This window comes from Caenorhabditis briggsae, assembly GCF_000004555.2.
Source record: "Caenorhabditis briggsae complete genome, chrII, whole genome shotgun sequence".
Classification (NCBI taxonomy): Eukaryota; Metazoa; Nematoda; class Chromadorea; order Rhabditida; family Rhabditidae; genus Caenorhabditis; species Caenorhabditis briggsae.
In genome coordinates, this window is record NC_013486.2 from 7,769,263 (window position 1) to 7,789,672 (window position 20,410).

The following is a 20,410-nucleotide window of genomic DNA, read 5'->3' on the forward strand; positions in this document are numbered from 1 at the left end:
CTGGTAAAAAAATCTTAGCTGTGGAAGAAAAACGCCGGTGGCCGTGGCCGATAAAAGTCAGGAAAGTAAAAACAGTTTTAGGTTACTGTAGTTCCACGGGCCCGATTTTTTTGTACTAGAATAATACTTCAAACGCGGAAATCCATAGAATAGTAATCTCATTATTCTCCATCTTCCAACAAAAAAGCCTCCCAGAAGGCTCTCGACACAAATTGTCTTAGAAAAAAAAAGAAAATAGTACAAAAAAGTAGGCGGGTGAGCAGACAGTGTGTGTTTGTGTTTCTCACCCGTATCAATCGGATAAATCTTGTCTTCTTGTGCTAATTCAGAAGACGTACTCTCTCCAGTCTTCTTCTTTCTTCTCCAGCTCTTCTTTCTTATCCGTTTCTTTTTTTCATTCCTTTTTTCCTTCTCCGTTTCTTTTCTTCTGCTTTTCCAAACGCAAGACGATAGCTCAATTATCCAAGCACACACATAGAGAAAAAGAAAAAGAAACACACATCACACATTCGCACTCCGACAGACAGACATACTTTTGTCGTTTCAGTCCATAGTTGTGATTTATTCATTATTTGGGTTAACGAGGCTTTTTTTAATATTACATGTTCTGTCGAATGACTAGAAAATAGTCCAATTGGCTACAGTAATTCAAAAACAAAGACGTAGTTTTTAGATGTTTTATACAGTTCTCTTTCTCTTAAAGTAGACAATATTTATGAAGAATGAAGATTTGAAATACTGGACTTACGAATTTTCGAAATTATGATTTTCTGAAATTCTGTATTTCTGTTTTTCTGAGTTTCTGAACTTTCAAATCTCTGAGATTCTAAACCTCGAAGTTTCCAAATGGTGCAAACTTTTGACTTTTAACTTTCTGAATCTCTAAAATTCCAAAAGTCGGGAATTCGAAAACTGAAAAATCAGAACTCTCATAATTTCTGGGATTTCAAATCCGTTTTTACACAGTTTTCTTTAACAAGCTTTAATATAAAATTTGAAAAATCAGTTTCTGTTCATCCTTATGCTCTGATATCGTCTAGAGTTTCAAATAGAAATTCTCCGAGACAACAAGTCAGGTTTTATGTTTTACCTTGTTCGATTGTATTTATTAATCGCCGTAAATGGTTGAAGAAAAACCTGTACGCGCTTTTGAGCTCAATTATCTCGGTTCCAGTAACAGGTATCAAAAAGTTATCGACTGATAAATTATTTATCATGATACAATTAATATTTTATCAGTTGGCAAAATTTTGATATCTTTCACAGGAATTGATATAATTGAGGTCAAAGTGCACGAATGGTGTGGGCTTCTCTAAAAGCATTTACGGTATCTGAGAACAACTTTTGATTTAGAATCGCATAAGAAATCGACGGAAGTATTTCAATCTTTCTTCAGCTCAAAAAATCAGAATCTTTGCTTTTTAAAACTTCAAGTTTAGGGGTCATTTAAAAGCAAAAAATTGTTTATTCTTTCCGTTTTTCGATCTCCTTTTCTCCTTTTTTCTTCTTTTATACTTCTTTTTTTCATATTTCTTTCCTTTTTTTTGCGTTCCTAATCCTCTTTCCAAAAATATTTATTTTTCCCTCTTTCCACTCATTTTTTCTACTATGGTCCTTTTTCAAATGATCTCTCGTCCTATTTTTCAACCTTTTCCAGTATTTCAATTTCTCATTCAGCTTCCTCATTTTTTATTGAAGAAGAACAAAAAGGGGTTCCCGAACGATCCGGGAGATTTTATTCCCGAGGCAGCACCGAAGGTCTATCTATCAAATTTCTAGCACTCTCCTCCGATCACACACTGTTTTCATCCATCAAACGGGGGGCTCTTTTCATTTTAAAAGAGAAAAATTGAATCGAAATGAGAAGAAGATGATGAAGCAGCTGGGATATAGAAGCGAGAAAGAAAGAGACTTTCATTAAAACTTTTCTAATTCAATTCTCATTATATTTTTAATTTTATCACTACTGATTTTATCCAGCCTCAATGGTAGCTAGGTTTTCTGAAAATGTTCCAGGTTGTTCAAAATTCGTAGGATCATTGAAGTAGCTCAAAAAGAAACCTCAATATCAAAGTAAGGCCAGATTTTGATGAAAATTTCAGGGTATCAAAAAACCTGTAATAGAAGGGCCCCACATTGTCCAGTTTCAACTGAATTATCTCGATTTGTATAAGAGATATCGAAAATGTGACAACTGATAAAACATTTGTGTCCATATGATAAACAATTTATCAGTTGACAAATTTTTTATATCTTTCACAAGAACCGAGATAAATTGTCCAAAGGTTGGAAGTTAGTGACCTTCTATTACAGGTTTTACGGTAGGCTAAATTTAGCCTAGACACTTCTGAAATTTTCAGAATCCGCTCATCAGTTTCAGTGACAAAACATCGAGTTTTCAGTACAATACGGCGGTTTTCAAAAACTATTTTCTTTTGGGTTTATTCGAAAATTAAAAAAAAAATCTGAAATTTTTATCGAATCTGGGTTTGCAAGATGTTGAGGTTCACTTGTTGGTAAAACGTTTAAAAAACCATATTTGGTTAAATCTGTAATAGAAGAGCCCCCAATTATCTCAGTTTGTATTAGAGATATTAAAAATGTGTCCACTGATAAAATATTTGTGACTTTATGATAAAGCATTTATCAGTTGACAAATTTTTTGTATCTTTAACAGGAACTGAGATAAATTGCCTGAAAGTTAAAAGTGAGGACTCATCTAGTACAGGTTATAATACAAAATGTGTCCACTAATTTCTTCCTTCTCTACCATCTCTATGAAATCTAAAAGTGCTCTTTTTTCTGATTCTTTCCGTCCGTTTTGTGGTATCCGTCGTGGCCACAAAGTTCTCACACTTTACACACTTCAATGTCATCTCTTCTCTCGCCCATTTTTCTAGAAAAAAACACTCGAAACGCCTCGAAACGATCTTCCGGAATCGGGTGCGACGAGCCTCTACAAATCAAAGTGATTAGGATTTTTATTCGTTTTTGAAAATTCCTTTTTTTTTCTCTCAGCCGATTTTTCTCTCTTTATATTTCTACATTCACCTCAAAGACGTATGTGTAAAAACAAACTGTCACAACAGAAGAAAAACTCGCTTTGTGAAAGAGAAAAAGCATGTGTTGTTGGAGGGTCCGCAAAAACCAGCAGCCGGACCCTCTTCAGTGTCTCTAAATCTATTGTTTTTTTCCGAATTGTTTGTCTGTCTGTATGTAACGAATGTTCTCCCTCTTTAGCTTCAGATGCATCAAAACAATGGTTTTTTGAAATTTAGATTAACCTAGTGATACTAATTTCCAGGTGCTCAACAGGCAGCACTTCAGGCCTATGGCCGATGCCGTTTCAATCCGGTAAGTCGAAAAAAAGTGGAACATATGTTTTTTCTTTCTCCAGAAGAAGAACGGATACGTGAAGTGTTGCGAGAATTGAAATCGAGGAAAGAAGGTGGTGACGTAAAGGAGGATATCGAGAGGATCGAGAGAATCCTCAGAGATCCACTTTTTAAACAACTATCACATCGGGTCAGTCTTGTTTCTCACTCTCTTTTTCTTTTTTTTTCAAACCAAAAACGGTGACCGATGCTCAGGTAGTGCAGGTGTTTTGTAGCTCTACAAAGTTTTTGGATTTCAGAGAAAATGATTTTTTTAAAATTATTATAAAACTCATAATGGGAACTCAGAGTAGAAAAGCTTTTTTTCACAATTTTCTGGAAGACTATACCTACAGTAATTCTTCTTTCCGCTTTTATCCAACTACCGTAAACACTCTAATAGAGCGCCGCTTTAACTTTTAAGATTGAGCCAATTTATCTCGGTTCCTGTCAATTATATAAAAAAGTTGTAAGGAAATAAAATATATTTGAAATTATGATAAACATTTTGTCAGTTGACAACTTTTTGATATCATCCACAGGAAACGATCTTGTGTCGCGATATGAATATTTTCTAAAAAATCTGAAGGAAAGTTTGCGAGTCATCTCCTCCGTGCATTCTACACATGATCGGGAACATAAAACAGCCAGCTGATTTTTAAAAAATCGAATTCTCGAGAAAACTAGAAAAAAACTAGAAAAAAGTTCCAGCTGCAAAAAAACCCTCATACGTCATCCCTTCCAACTTCTCAGTCGTCTAGAAAAAAAAGTTCTCATTTTTCAGCCAACATCATCTCAGGAAGTCTTCAAATCAGATAATAGAAATAGTGAGCTTTCAAATTTTTTGATTTGTGGTGAAGTCGTTCCAACGATTTTAACGACTCATTTCCTTCTGCACATTTTGAATTCAGGCGGCGCCGAGATACGAGCCGTCGAGCTCAGCAAACGAATCGAAAGTAGTGAGATTCGGAATAATCTCAAATCCAATCAGGTGAGTTTTTGAATTTTTAGGAAAATTTTGGATGAAAGTACATCGAACATTAAAAAACCGGATTCAACTTTCCCATGAGAGCTTAATTAATTCTTTAATTCTTAATTCTTAATTAATTCTTAATTCTGGATTTTTCCGAAAAAAATTTTATACGTGAATGAAAAATGTTTTGAAATTGCTATAAATTCTATAAAATACTTAAAAAATGCTGAAAATGTTAAAAATACTATAAAAGCTAGGAAGAAATTTTCAAAAAGCTATTTTCTCAAAATTAAGGAATCACCGCAAACATTTCATTAGAAGGCCACCACAGCCACCAACTTTGAGCTCATATATTTCATTGCTGTGAAAGGTGCTTAATTGACAAAATGTTTATCAAAATATCAGTAATATTTTGTTCGTTGACTTTCTTTTGATGTCTTTTACAGGAACCGAGATATGTAGGCTGCAAGTTTACGGTTTAGGTGGTCTCCTATTTACTGTATGCCTTTTTTGAATTGATTTTAGATGGATTAGAAAATACAACTAATTTCAAAATTAATTTTAAAAAATGATTTTCTGGTTTTTGGATTTTTTGATTCAAGCAAGTGTTTAGCGACATCTGAATCTAAATATTTATGGCATTTCTACGAATAAAAACAATTGAATCAGACTAAAAACAGTTTACAGTTTGAGGCCTTAAATTTTTGTAAAACTGAATTCATTAGGTTTTATTATTTACTATTTTCAATGTTTTTTCGTCCAAAAAAGAACTTACATAGTCTCCGAATTTCCAGAAACTTCTGTTCGTCTACGTGGATGCTCAGAAAGTTGATCCAGTCGTCCTAGAAACCAAAGAAAAGACATCTCGGCTGCTGGTTGTCGGTCCAAAAGACGTCAAAAATCGGTGAGTTCATTTCTCTTCATTCATCGTCAAGATGACGTCCTGTTTGATGATAGCACATCAATTTGTTGTGTGCCGGAAAGAGAAGAATAAGGGAAAAGGAGGTCTCCGTGAGAGCAATAAAAACTCATCGGAAGAGAAAGAAAAAAGACAAAAGAAGAAGAAGAATGCTTCGGAAGAAGAAACTGAAGGGAAAGCGAGACTTGTCATGGAATTCAGAAGAAGCAGAAGACCCCCGACGTGTAGTGGTTGTATGTGTCTCAATTTCGGTTTTCATGCTCTCCTCCTTTCGTGTCTCGGTTTTCAACTATTCATGCGGGTGTTCCGTCTTTTTTAGGCAGAAGGCTTTCGAAACGTGGAAAAAAAGAGAGAGGGATAGAGAGACGTTTTGGCTCCAGGAGCCAGCGAAAGCTAATCGACTAAAACGTATCCGTTTCCTGCCGTTTTTTTTTTTCTGAGCTCTTACTTTAGATTGTCCTTATTCTTAGGTGGTTTATATGTTGATAGGGCTCCAGTATTCTAATTTGGGTATCGCCACGAGAAGCTAATAAAAAGCGCTTGATAGCAAACTAACTTTGATTCGACATCTTCACAGGTTCTATAATTTTTCTTAGAACTAAATTCAATTGGGAAAGAAATCTTTAGTTCGGGATTATGTTTGGTCATGGATCATAGGAATAATCATTTTCAGATATTCATACATTTGTAGATTTGTTTGTCCAGATGTCCTTCGCTTTCTGTTTTTTTTACCCTGCTTGGGTTTTCAAGTAAGCAAGTCTTACAGTACCTCCTGATTTGTAACAGAGCATAACATTTTTTTAAATCAAAAATGTCTCGACTGACACTTTTGATATTATGATAAAAAATGTATCAATTGACAACTTTTTAAAAAATATCTTCTGAAGGTTTTACGATAGTTCCAGAAAAACAAGCAAAAAACGTATATATATATTTTGAGCATTCCGTATTTTTTGTGAAAGCTTGAATACCCGAAAAACTCATAAACAAGAATTAGCCTTCGAAATAACGAATCAAAATTCACATGAAAACCAATTGCTAGAGCCATAAAAACCTTTATTTTCAAAAACTAAGTGTACTTCTAAAAGTACTTCACTCCCTACTCAACAAATGCCACCCAGATTGCATTTTCTTCTATTGAAAACAGAAAAAAGAGAAAAGAGTATCAGAGAGACGAAAAAGAGGGTTAAAAGTTTATTGAGTTTTCGTTTAGACGGGGTTTCTCCTTCTTCTCTCGAACTCGATTATTAATGAAGTGACAGCAACGGGGAAGGGTTCTTCTTCCTTCTTCGAGTCATTTTTAACATCTTCTTCTTCTTATATTCTGAAGACGGCGCTTCTTCTTCTGGATTCTTCTCTACTTGTAAAGAAAGGGTCCTTCTCTTTTTCTTCTCCCATGGAAATTGGTGTTGGTGTTAGTTAGAGCAATGAGCCGGCAAAACGAGTTGTTGAAGAGTTAGGCGGGAAAAAAAAGAGAAGAATAGTGGGCGGAGCGAATTCTGTCATGCTCCATGCTTCTCCTTTTTTGCTTCTCTAGCCTAATCGCCTTGTTCGGGGTGGAGGAAGAAAAAGAGAAAGAAGAAGAAGAGAAAGAAGAACAGGAGGAGACGATCCAAATAAAAAAGAAGAAAGAAGAAGAATCTGTCTCTATCCCTGTGATTATTTCGTTCCGTTTCATGTCCCTCCTCCCTTTTTCCTTGCTCCACGATGGCAAAATAGTTGACAAAGCAAGCCAATTGAACACAAAAAACCGAATTGGCCCTCCCGTCTCGTCCGTCCGTCACACAATGTTATGAGTCTTCTTCTATCCGTACTCTCCATTTTCCTCCTCCAACGAGGTGGGCTGCATTCGCCCGTTTTGTCATGAAAAGTCATGAAAATTTTGAATTGTTTCCCTTCTTTGTACTTCTGGTTCTTCGACTCTGTTCCATTGAGAGAATTCTCAATTAGCTAAAGTAAAAAGGGAGAGATAGAATAAGAAAGTCATCTTCTGGGATAGAATTGTCAATTAAAAATGGATAATGTCCTTTTAAAGAAAAATTGGTTTTTTGTAGAAAGTTAAAGCTTATTTCTGTAAATTCGTAAATTTCGGAGCCGCTGTAAACTTTAGAAATATTCTCGGAAATTGTGTTGCATACTTTTTTGAAAATTTCCAAACCGTCAACTTTGAGATCAACTATCTCGATTACTGTGAAAGATATTAAAAATTTGTCAACTGATGAAACATTGGTGATATTATGATAATAAATTTATCAGTTGACCAATTTGTGATATCGTTTATAGGAATCGAGATAATTAAGTTCAAACTAGACGGTTCGGGTGGGCTTCTATTAGAGGAAATACGGCATATGCCTACTAGAGAGGCTAAAACTTTTTTTTTGATTTTCATCTTTTTGCTTAGTACAAAATCTAAAAAATCTGAAATTATCTTTTTCTTTCCATCTGCAAAACCAAAACTCATGCTCTTTCCCACGCGGTTGCTTTCCATCCTCCATGCACTTCTATACCACCAAAACCAATTCCGAAACTCTTTTTTACTTTTTTTCGAGATTTCCCTCACACGTTTTCTGAATTCTGAATTCTTCTCCGGTCAATTGTAGTCGTCGTCATAATCACCGTCAAAAGACTCCACCCTCGCTTCTATAGAAAACGCATTCCCAATTAATATTTGTTTGAGAATATCCGATTTCCGGTCTTCTAACCAGTCCGTGTATATACTCTCACAGAGAGACTACAAATCATTATAACACTCTACGTCTTCCATTCCAGATCATCTGGCAAACTTCGAATTGGAGATTGCGTCGTTGCCATCGATGCGTTTGGTGTTTGTCCATCAACGCCGACATCGACGACTGTCTCCGAAACGAACGGAGGAGGTGGTGGAGCTATTGTTCCGACCACGAAACCAACCATCTATACACATATCAATCGTGAGTTTTTCTTTGAAATTGAACTCGAAATTTAGAGAGAAAATGAACCTAAAAAAGAAAAAAAACTTTTAAGACTGAAAAAATCAAATGTCAAAAAGCCTAAAAATTGGTAACTCTGAAATCCTGAAAACGAAATCTTCTCAAAACAACTTTGTCAAAAATTACCAAAATCAAAAAGTGACTTTTTTGAAAAGCACATGATTTCAAAAACATCTCAAAAAAGCAACAACAATGTCGAATACCGGAAAACCTGTAATAGAAGAGTCGGCTCTTTTATTGTTCTAAGGACTTTCGAAGAGCCCTTTAGTTAGACGGCTTCTCCGGAATGTTTTCTCGGAAAGTTGCATTGAATTTTCAATTTCAAAAAAATCAACGATTTTTATACATTTTGAACAAGAACTCGCCGACTTTTCCAAGCAATTTTGCGAGAAAAATTCCGTAGAAGCCCCCTCCAATTTAAGGGCCCTTCGAAAGTCCATGGAACAATAGAAGGGCCGGCCCCTCTAATGCAGGTTTTACGGTATTCGACACTGTTGGGGTTTTTTTGAGCAAAACATATTTCTGTGAAATTGTAGAATTTCTGGAATATTTTTCACTAAAAACCTTCGGAAGTATCTGATTTCAAACAACATCATTGGAAGGGACCCTTCTATTACAGGCCCCTTCTTGTAAATTCACTCTTCTAACATAGGTTTTACGGTATTCCTTGAAATCTCAAACCAAACTCTCCTAAATTGTAAAATCCAGTTAATAAAATCAACGAACCCCCTTTCTTCATTTTCCTCCGTCCCCACCGTCCGAAAATTCTCGGCGAAGTTTATTCAATTTGTGCACTTTGAAGAGGGTCCATCCTTCTCAAACTCGGCACTTCCATTCTTGACCTTTCACTCATCCAATCCCACCCGTTCCTCCGTTTCCCACAATGATAAATTGCCACTCAATTTTCCAGAATCGATAGAAAAATCAACATTCGAAAGTGCGGTTCACCACTCGATTTCTTCCAATCAACACCTTGTCATCGGTGTTATTCGAGAAGCAACTCCCATGGTGGTAAGTTGGTTTTTGACTAAAAAAAAAGAGAAAGTTTTGAAAAGAAGAAGAAGATGAAGAAATTCGGGAGAAGCGAGAGCTGCAATCAGACCCACTTTTGTTCTGCTTTTCTGAGATTTCGTCGAGTGATATCTCAAAACTTCTTCTTCGTCCTCACATCTCCATTCTTTGCTTTTTGGACTACTTCTATTACGGATACATTCAAAAATGAATGAAACGATTTCAAATTGCAAAGTGTCTAGCTTCGAGTTTGTGGTCTTTAGAGTTTTATTATTAAGGAAGTTTGTATGCTAAAACATAAAATATTTGGGGTAACGCAAATGACATAAAACGGATTTTTGAAGTTAAAGTAAAACTGTAACCAACTAAAATTATTAAGAAAAAAAAGGAAAAAAAACCAGATAGAAAACTGAACATTCTGAATTTTGTTTAAGAAAATACAAAGATATTAATCTAGCGTTCGTTTTCATGTACTCCAAAACACGGAATCGAAACTTAAAAAATATAGAATTTTGGAATTTCTAGAATTACATGCATATTTTCATTAGAAATTTTAGAAATTAATAATTTAGGTGCTATTCGTTTTTATGACCACAAGCTCAATTATCTGACTTCCTTTGCAAGATATTAAAAATGTGTCAACTGATAAAATGTTTGTGATATTATGATGAACATTTTGTGAGTGAATAGATTTTTTATGCCTCTGACAGAAACCGAGATATATTTGCTCGAAGTTAAAAGTTAGGGGAACCTTTCTATTACAGGTTTTACGGTACTGGTTAAGTGAAGAAAACAGATGAAACGATTTTAAAAATCTATTTCATTACGAAAAAAATATCCAGGACTATAAAAAAAGTTATTTTATAATAATTTGGAGGTCCACTCCTACGATGGATTGCACTTTTTGGAGAAAATGTACTGAAAAATTTTAAATTCGCTTCAAAAGAAAACTGAAACATCTCACACCCCATCGATCATCTTTCATGAAAATCAATGAAAACTGCAATAAATCACTATAACTCATCCGTGTCTGTTTCATCTTCACCCACTCGATCTATTTTACCATTATCATCATCATCATATCCCCTCACTATGACCCAGATCCCTTTTGCCTCTCGGGCGCCCGTATCCCATCGTTTCAGGACCTCTTTTTCTCTCAGTCGGGAAGCACAATCACTTTACTCTCCATTTTTCCGTCTTGCTCTTCTTCTTCTTCTAAAGTGTGTTCGGAAAAGAAGAGTAGGAGGTGCATCTCGAATTTCAAGCAAAACGACCGAAACACCCAGAGAGACAAAAAGAATGAGAAAGTGAATCTATGCTGCTCCTTGTTCTTCAAGTTTCTCTTTTTTTGACTCATTTCTACTTAAATTTTGAAAGATTCAAAAATCCAGCTTTCAATTTTGGATCTGTAGCCGTCACCCCATCCAAAAGATCTTGCAAAAAAAAACCACGTCATCATGAAAAACGGTGGTGTTGCTAGTTGTCTTTTCCGGTTACCTAGGTATATCCTCCCCTTTCCTTCCTGTTCTTTTTTCTTCTTCTTCTCTTTTGGGTCCCTCTGAATACTCTACAAGTATTCTTCATGTGTTTGTGTCTACAATCCTTCTTTCACCTGATCCTCGTTTTCCTGCCGTTCATCATTTTCCCAATCAATCAATCATTTTGCCATTCCGCAGGGTCTCTCAGATTTGTGGCTCTTTTTCTCTCTGGTGTCAAATACAACAAGATCCGGGTTCTTCTTCTTCTTCTTCTCTTCCAGATAAATCTCTGAAAAATCATGCCAAAATCGAAAAAGTTTGCAATCAACAAAGTCAATTATCAGGTGTCGCGTGGTAATGTTAGTGCTTGGGAATATCAAAAAATTTGAATTTTTTTGGGTCACATTTTTTTGAACATTTCTGGGGTCCAAAATATATGAGCCCTTTCTTCTAGTAAATATTATATTCAAAAAAATGACTTCCAGTTATCTGGCGACTGGACACAAGTCGAAGTGATTCATCTGGATACAGAAACGGGAGGTCTCGGATTCGGAATCGTCGGCGGAACCAGCACTGGGGTCGTTGTTAAAACTATACTGCCTGGTAGTCCGGCAGATAAAGTGGGTTTTTTTAAACTTCTGAATTTAAACTTGCCTTGTTTTGTTCAGGATGGCCACCTTCAGCCCGGGGACCATATTTTGCAAATAGGCAATATTAACACGCATGGGATGAGCAGTCAACAAGTGAGTTTTTTGGTTTTCAAAAACTGAAAAAAACAGTCCGCGAAAGTATAATTATAGTTGGACCATACAAAAAAATTTCAAAAATTGATTCCATTGTCCTGGGGGATCGCTCGAAGAATGAAAAATATTGACTGGATGAAATTAATGACCCGCCGAAAGACACAAACAAAAATTATTATGGAATGCTATTGTTGTCTGGAAAGCCAGACATTCCCTTTTTTTGAAAAATTTTAGCTTTGAGAGTGTTCTGGTAGTCTCAAAATGTAGCAAAACCGCAAAAGTTATAAATTTCTAAAATATGAATTTGATTAAATCAAAATTGTTTAGAAACTTATATTTTCATTTAGTAAGATTCGAATGGAGACGCCGCGGGATACAGAAACTATCTCTAATTGAAGAAAATAATAGTAGAATTTTGAATTTAAGAATCCAAAGAAGTTCGATTTGCAATTTTGAGCTTCATTCAGAGTATAGTTCCATTTTTTAAAACTATGCGATTCTAAAAATTGACAGATTGATAGTTTCAATATCGTTTCAATTTTAGTAGTTTCCATGATTATCCTTTTGTCTATCTAATTTAGAGTCTGAAAAGATATTACCTGAAACATACGTTATCTTAAGATCCCCCAGATTTTAGATCCCTTTAAGATCTCCCAGATCTTTAATACCATAAAGATCCAAAACCGTTCCATGATTTTGAAATCGCAGCAAACTAGACTCGCAAAAAGTCAAAAGACTCGAAACTCAAATCAGACTACAATTCCAGGTTGCTACGATTCTTCGACATCAACATCCAACCGTAGATATGATTGTTGGACGACCGATTGCATATGCAGACAAACCAGTTGACACTCCAGGTACTTTTTTCTAATTTTCCACTTTCTTTCCGGATGTTTTCTTCCTCATAAAACTCGAATATAATAGCAAAAATCGCGTTTCTCTCTAGATTCCAGAGACTTTAAAGTCATGAAGAAGAGCGAATGTTCTTCTCATATTTTCGTTCGATTTTCTTCCTCCCAGAAACATGTTTTTTATGTTGTCGTGAACAGCTGTCAGCAACTTGGCTCCTCCTTTCTCCTCCCAGAGGGATTTCGTTTTTCTTGAAACGCTTTCGGAATATTGAATAGTTGGTTTTTCTCCTCCCTCTCGCTTCTCCCCTTTTTTCTTATTTTTGCCCATTTGCTTTTCAAGTTTTAGCTCTCTAGAGGTGTTCAGTTATCACATTAGTATGGTCTTCAATCACTCCAATCCATTGGGATTTCCTCAGAAGAACATAGAAGAAGAATTCGGTTTATTTAGACATTTTTAAACACAAAAAGAGTTCTAGACTTCCAAATTCTTCTCAGAACTAGACGATTCTGTTCTAGTACAATTTTTATATATAGAGAAAAAGTTTTCTGAAAATTGGAGCAATACTTTGAAGTTCGTTTTTCAATTGTTTTCTGATTTTGTGGAAAAAACCGGTCAGATGCGATTACTATTAAAAATATGAATTATTATTTTCCGGCTGTCACAAATCTGCTCAAAGGCTAAGCGGCTTTCTGGTTATTTCAGTGGATTCGTGACATATTTGTGACATACATAGCAAATTTGCTTTTTAAAAATATTTGTATGTTAAAGAAAGACTCAAACCAAAATATCACAAGGAAATTTCAATTTTAAAAGGCAGAACGCCCCCTCTAATAGAAAGACCCACCGGAAGTATCAAAAATGTCTCGTTGACCTCAAAAATGGCTGAAAATTGAATTTTCGACGGCATTTACTTTCGAAATTTTTATCATGACAATACAAAAAAAAATACGGTTTATTTTGTTCTATTTATATTTTTGAATACAAAACACAAGTACAGCATGTTTTCGTCGTCGACTTACCCCCTTAACTTGGTCCTAAATTCAATAGAAAATAGTAATATTTTCGGCAGACAGAAAAGGAAAGAAGAAGAAGTGCTCCAATATCATTGAAAAGTCTATTGAATATGTAAATGTAGGGGAATTGTCGAAGGTGCCCTTCCGAAAGTGACTTCTCTCTTTTGCGTATGCTTATTTCCTTCAACTATTCTGCAAAAGAAAGAAAAAAAAAGAAGAGCCTTCCCCCCACGTAGAAATGTCTATGTCTTCTTCTTTTTTTCAGCAATGTATCTGTTGTGTCTCATCTCATTCTCTTTTTTTTGCCGGGTCCATATATATTCTCCTCGTTTTTCTGTGCCCCGCTCCTTTTACCCCGGCTGCTGAAGGGCTAAATTCGTTACCGAGTTGCTAGTTGCCCCCCTCCGTATCTCCCCCGGCTCCAGAAGACGTCGAATCGAGAGACGCACCCTCTTCTAGTCCCACCTCACCGCCACCACCAGCAGAGACCCTCCCTATCAGTTTTTCTTTCTTAGCGCCTCATGGAGTTCAAATTGTTCAGAAATCTTTTGTACTTATAAAAGTTCAAGGCATCCACCGTAAAACCTGTAATAGAAGGGCCCCCTAATTTTTAACTTTGAATCAATTTATCTGATTTCCTGTTAAAGATATAACAAATTTGTCAACTGACAAAACACTTCAGAAATTATGATAAACAGTTTATCAGTTGACATCTTTTTCATATCTTTGACATGAATCTAGGAAAATTAAGTCAAAGTTGAAAGTTAGGGGGACCTTCTATTAAGGTTTTAGGTAGGTTCACAAGACAGTGAGATAAAAGTATCGAAAATAATTTATATCTGATAATAGGGGTCATTTATTAGATATTTGACATTCGGTTGTTGCTCTGAAAAATATATAATTCAATTGAAACGAAACTTAATTACCTCTAATTATTTAATCCCATTTTGTCATGAATTTCGGCGTTTCTAATTAGCTGGTTATTCTAGAACTAGTCAATTTAAAACACTATAAGATCAATCTGAAATTTCTTTTTTATCTTCTGAATTTTTTTAACTGTGAAAATCCAATAGGGATTAGCTACCGCAATTATTACTCTTTTCAAAATGCTTATACTGATATCATCAAGCTATCAGTATTTTTTTACGAAAAAAGCTGTCCCAGAGCCTTCTTCTCTCCCCTTTATCCCATTTTCTTTTCAGCCAATTGGGTGACCAGTTTTTACTCGTCTCTCGTTTTTTTCGCGAAACTCAAAAAGCTGCCATATTCTATGGTGCGATTGGGTCGTAAAAATTCCGATTGGATAGACTTTCACAACAACTAAAAGTAGTAGGGAAGCGAGAGAAACGTTTCGTTTTAGAAAGCCATCCAATATTGAAAGAAGCTCTTTCCAAGATTGATAACAATGGTTTTTTGTTCTTTCTTATTCACCAATCAACTGGCACAGAAAAAAAAAGTGGAGTTAATGAAGTAGTTTTTGAGAATGGGATATGGCCTTATGTGCTGTCGATGTGCTCCCCGCCCGGATGAGTAGAGACTCTACAAATTCAAATCCAACTCAATTTGGACGTTTCTTCTTCTTCTTCTTCTTTTTACTTTTCCTTCTTTTTTCCACTGTTATTCGTATCATTCTTTTCTGAAAAAATATATATGCAGAGAATAAAAATAACCGTTTTTCACTGATTTTAAAATTTTCAGAGTGCTTCACATTGGCCACGAAAGCGGCGCTTTGTGCCACGACGCTCGAGGAGGCTCTGCAGCGACAAGTAGGTCTTATTTCCATAAAAATATCTTTAAAAACAATTTACAGATGGCAACTTCGGCACCATCTACAGCAGCAAATCAGACACCAACTACAGTATCCCCATCGATCAGTTGTATCCCGATTGAAGAGGAGAAAGAAGAGCCAGAGCCGACAACATCGAAAGAGCAACCCATCAAGATCACCACTTATATTCCAGACACGATAGATTTGAGGAAGCCTTGTGATTGTGCACCGAATTATAATCGGAGAGACAAACGGAAAAGTAGTTGTGATGATGTGGAAGATGGCGGTGGAGGTGGAGATTGTAAAAAGACGAGGGAAGAAGAAAAGAAGAAAGAGGATGAAGAAGTAGATACACAGAAAGAAATAGAAGAAGATTTTAAAGGTATATTTTTTAAAGTTTTTGACTTCGGTAGGTCATTATGATGACTTATGATCTCTCTGAAGTTGTACTTACTCATAATTACCCGTACCAGGGCTGAAGAAAACGGGCATATCTTCAGACAAAACTATCTAGGAAACTCGAAAATTGGTAGAAATATAATTTTACGTTTGATTCAAAGCTACTGAAATTTTCGAAACAGTTCTCCTTGTCCAGGTATTGTTATGATTGTCCAAAGATGAACAACGTAATGTTTCTCGCATGCCGTTGTGATTTTCATGAGACGAAGCCACTTTGACAAGCGATAATTCTGCTCAAAGTTGATGAAATAATTCAAAACTTGGTCAGGTTACTGATGAATTATTTGAAATTGTGTACTGTAAATTTGAGGACAGTACAATGATTCACTCAAATTGCATTCTAGCACAAAATCTAGTACGGGTAATCCTGTAGCACCCTGTAGAGTCTCAGGAAGTAGAGAGCATTAGCAGATAAATAAAATCCCTGAATTATTATTTTTGGACAGTTTCAAATTTTTTGGGTCACTTAAAAGCCTAATAACAGTTAACCGTCAGGATAAAAATAATTTGAAAATTTAGCTTGAGTAGATCAGAATGTGATCTAGTTCCATTAGGATCAATATGACATCGTGAACATAAGAATACATACTAATCCTATAAAAATTTCCAGATGAACTTGGAGAAATGATACGATCCCCGACAGTGGAGACAGGGCAATCAGATGAGAATTCAATAGTCACTAGTGTTAGTCGTAGCAGTAAACGGAATAGCAATTCGATCACATCGAGGATTTCCCTCAAATCGTTGCAAGAGATGGTAAGTTTTTCCCCCTGAAATCCGAGAGTTTTAATGATCGATCTTCCATCTTTCAATTCCTAGGCGCTCACAGTATTTCTCCGAGAGAATTGGGAGTCAACGAAATTCGAGCTCATCGACGTGGCGCTTCACAGGGATCCGGCTCTTGGATTAGGGATTACTGTAGCTGGTTATGTTCACAAAAAAGGTTGGTTTCCTTTTCTTTATCCTGAATTCCTCGTAGATCCTAAACACACAACAACAAGTGTAGGTGGTCTTTTTCTTCCCTCCCAACACACATTCCATACAGACAGACAGCATATACAAATCTTGTTGAGTTTGGAGAAGAGCCAATTTGTGGTATGGCGCCCGTCGGTCCATCCGTCCGTCGCGACGCGCTCGAGGGAGCCCGTAAATCGAATTTAGTGAATTTTGTCGTCTTCTTAAGTCGAAAACGTTAGAAAAAAGATAGAAAAAGAAAAAGCAGAAACGCGAGAAGAAGACGATGGGGGTCCTCCTCTCTTGTGTATTCTCTCTCTCTCTCTCTAAATCTTCTCAAGCTTTGAAAACCGAATTATATGCTAAAGAAGGCAAATCGGTGAGGTATTTGCAGAAGAAATCGGTGGCATTTTTGTCAAGTCATTGGTTCCACGCTCGGCAGCTTCATCCAGTGGAGTCATTAGAGTGCACGACTTGATTTTGGAGGTGAGTTTGATTGTATGACTATTTCTACCATTTCACTAATTCCAGGTCAACGGAACATCCTTGGAGCATATGTCACACGCTGACAGTGTCCGAACTTTGGTCAAATCGGGAGATCAAGTGTCTCTAAAACTAGTTCGATTCCCACAAAATTCTCCGCAAGCACAATGTCTAAAAATGCTGCAACAACAGGAGACAGAAACTCAAGTGATCGACGTCAAATTGTCGAATCCAGATTTAGTCAAGGAATGGAAAAGTCGAATAGGAGATGATATCGAAATTGTGGCGGCTGTAGTCAAACCGGATAGGCAATCAGTTGATGGTGGACTTGGAATATCACTAGAGGGTACTGTAGATGTGCTCAATGGAGCGCAGTTGTGTCCACATCACTATATCGAATCGATTCGACAAAGCGGACCTGTAGCAAAGACTGGGTTGTTACATGCAGGAGATGAGTTGCTTCAAGTCAACCATTCTCCGTTGTATGGGGAATCTCATGTCACTGTTAGACAAGCGTTGACAAGAGCTGTTCATTCTGGAGCTCCGGTTACGTTGATCGTTGCTAGAAGGTTAGTTTTTGGACATTTTCTGAAAATGGTGAATAATATTAGGTTGTTCGGAAAGTCCTTTTCACTTTTGATATGTTGTTTTCAAACTTCGTTTTCTTGAAGGGGATAAAAGCGAGGAAGTTGTCGTTTTATCAGTATGCTGGTGAGGTCTAATAGTGTCTACACCCCAACGGAGATCATTCTCCTCTTTTCGTGCAGTGAGATATGCCCCCCGTTTTCGCCTCTAATAATTTCCATTTTTGGACTACCATTTTATTTGTATTTCGACCTCAGATCAACTGAAATCAATCACCAATTTGTGGAGGTTAACAACGAAGATGCACCCTTTCGAGCAAACTTCACAACCTGGATTCATCAATTTGAAAAATGAAAATTCTCGTTGGACGAAATTCCCCCTCCAAAAAAGCATACGGGCTCAGATTTGGACACATTAAAAACCGGGATGGAAAGGGACCCGTCTTTCGTCAAAAAGCCATACATTGGGAACTCTCGGCAAAGTAAAAAAAGTGGGAAGATATGGATCACACCTTTTCGCTCAAAACAACTTTGTTTCATGTGTGGGCACCTTTTTGAATCTTCTCATCCACAATTTGGTGGGACGTTGGCAGATAGTCACTGATAACAATGGTCATTATCTTCAATTTATCTGACATCATTTTGACCGTTTTTATATCGAATGAATCTGACGCTAAAAATGGAAAGGACTTTCCGAACAACCTAATAAATTTCAACATGTTCAAAATTATTTTCTTTCCCCGGTTACCATCACTCCTTATTTCTTCAAATCCTTCGAATAAACGAAATATATAAAAAATCTGGAGATTCGAACAACTCCTTATTTTTTAGATCTAGTTCTTATTTGCATACGATAGCGTTCAGAACCCCATGATGCTTAACTTGAGAATCGATGAGTATCACTAATTTGAAAATAACGTAAAACCTGTATTAGAAGGGTCACTTTAATAGATGGTCCTCTCTAATAGAAGGGCACTCCGAGATGAGCTTTGGAAAAATTGAAGAGCCCCCTGTGATAGGAGGATCCCCTCATACTACAAAATGTTTTGAAGAAGAGTTCACTGGATTTTTCGATGAAATTTTTCGGAAAAAAAAATGGCCGGAAAAGTAGAAGGGCCCCCTCAAATAGAAGGGCCCCTGTAATAGAAGTGTCCTCAGGAGCTACCTTGGAACAGGACCGGCCCTTGTAATACAGGGTGGACGGTATTCAAAAATAAGATCCAGATAGTTTTAGTTTAGAACTCAATTTTCCCATATCTCGCGATTCTTACTTTATACCGATTTCAGCATTTATGACTCTTCCCCATTTCCAGATCTCAACATCTTCACGTCTTCGAACCAACAGCCAATGAGAAACAACTTCCTCTCTCATTCCCATTCCTCGCCGCCAATCAAGAAACCGTAGTCAAAGCGAAATCAGATCTGGATTTGACATCAACTCGTGCAGAAACTACTCACCTCCTTCAGAGAGTCTCCAGAAGATTACGATCGAAATCGTTAGAGAATTTCCATGGTTTGGCAGTTTGGAATTGTGTTCCACTGGTTATATATTTATGCAAAGATTCACGAGGTCTAGGATTTTCAATTGTGGATTATAAGGTACTGTATTGATATTTTTAGGATAGAAAAATAAATATGAATCACTTTCAGGATCCAACACATCAAGATGAAAGCGTCATCGTTGTGCAATCGCTTGTTCCGGGAGGAGTTGCTCAGGCAGACGGACGGATAGTTCCTGGTGATCGATTGTTGTTTGTGAACAATCACGATTTGTCGAATAGCAGGTGAATCAGGAAGATTGTAATGTTATAATTTGAAATTTCCAAATGGTCAATATGATCTTAACCAAAAAGAAAAAATCAAAGTCTGACATAGAACTTCAATTGCTCCAAAAAATAGCATTCAACTGTTTTAGATTTATTTTTGAGATTCCCAGACTGATTCGCTTCAATTAACTAGAAATGCCAAGAAATCTTTAAGGATGGAATACATTTGAGCCACTTTTTCTCAGTTCCTGTCAAAGATATCAAAAAGTGGTCAACTGAGAAATTGTTCATCATAATATGACACACACACATTTGTTCAGCTGATAAAATTTTAGTATCTTGGATAGCAATTGAGATAATTGAGCTTAAGCTTGACAGTATGGGTGCTTTTCTATTGCATTATTTGTGTTACGGTATATGGCCATCAACCAACACCTAAGCTTTTCGACTTTAAAACATGCACAATAACAAAATTCATATCAATTTTCAGTCTCGAAAGAGCCGTTGCCGTTCTGAAAGCTGCTCGAATGGGACCTGTCCGTCTAGGAATCGCGAAACCAATCCCAGTGGATCAGGTATGTTTCCGGCCGTTAGTTTTTTTTTCACCATTTTCATGACTCATTTTTTATAGTCGATATAACGATAAAAACAAAAAACGTATTTTATTTTGAATTTGATATTGTTTCTTTTCTTTTCTCGTTCCATATAAGTCCCCCACTAGAAGCCAAACTTTTCCAATCCATACTTTTTCCATTTTAACTGCTTCATAGTCTATTCAATCTCTGTCTCTCCTGTCATTGACTTTTTTCTCAAAGAAAAAAAACTAGAAGAATGGGTCCAAACGAGAGAAAAAGGAAAGCACACAAAACTTTTTTGTAGAGGAGCCAAGTGCTTCTGAACACACGTTGTGTTGTGTTGTCCCCTCATCTCTAATTGTTTACCATGTCTTCTTCTTCTTCTCCTTTTCTATATAACGTCTTCTGAAGGCACTTCTACCCTTTCTCTCTCCATTCAGAAGAGCAAAGGAGGAAATGTGATGCACATCTTCTCCTGTCTTTAACCTA

The 20,410-nt window shown here is 36.4% G+C and overlaps 1 protein-coding gene across 1 annotated transcript in view; it reads left to right on the forward strand.

The window, feature by feature from the left end:
- Window positions 1-3,246: 3,246 nt before the first annotated feature.
- The window catches only part of Cbr-mpz-1, a gene marked incomplete at both ends in the record, with an annotated part of 33,820 nt that continues 16,656 nt past the window's right edge, over window positions 3,247-20,410 (forward strand). Inside the window, 19 exons of the mRNA XM_045242320.1 lie at window positions 3,247-3,262; window positions 3,305-3,525; window positions 4,054-4,365; window positions 5,142-5,251; window positions 5,337-5,499; window positions 8,036-8,196; window positions 9,146-9,246; window positions 10,727-10,836; window positions 11,210-11,479; window positions 12,234-12,324; window positions 15,031-15,098; window positions 15,143-15,482; window positions 16,170-16,315; window positions 16,379-16,502; window positions 16,908-16,999; window positions 17,045-17,565; window positions 18,894-19,179; window positions 19,231-19,364; window positions 19,837-19,921. Coding sequence (XP_045092149.1) covers window positions 3,247-3,262; window positions 3,305-3,525; window positions 4,054-4,365; window positions 5,142-5,251; window positions 5,337-5,499; window positions 8,036-8,196; window positions 9,146-9,246; window positions 10,727-10,836; window positions 11,210-11,479; window positions 12,234-12,324; window positions 15,031-15,098; window positions 15,143-15,482; window positions 16,170-16,315; window positions 16,379-16,502; window positions 16,908-16,999; window positions 17,045-17,565; window positions 18,894-19,179; window positions 19,231-19,364; window positions 19,837-19,921 — 3,351 coding nt within the window. The remainder of the gene's footprint in view (window positions 3,263-3,304; window positions 3,526-4,053; window positions 4,366-5,141; window positions 5,252-5,336; window positions 5,500-8,035; window positions 8,197-9,145; window positions 9,247-10,726; window positions 10,837-11,209; window positions 11,480-12,233; window positions 12,325-15,030; window positions 15,099-15,142; window positions 15,483-16,169; window positions 16,316-16,378; window positions 16,503-16,907; window positions 17,000-17,044; window positions 17,566-18,893; window positions 19,180-19,230; window positions 19,365-19,836; window positions 19,922-20,410) is intronic.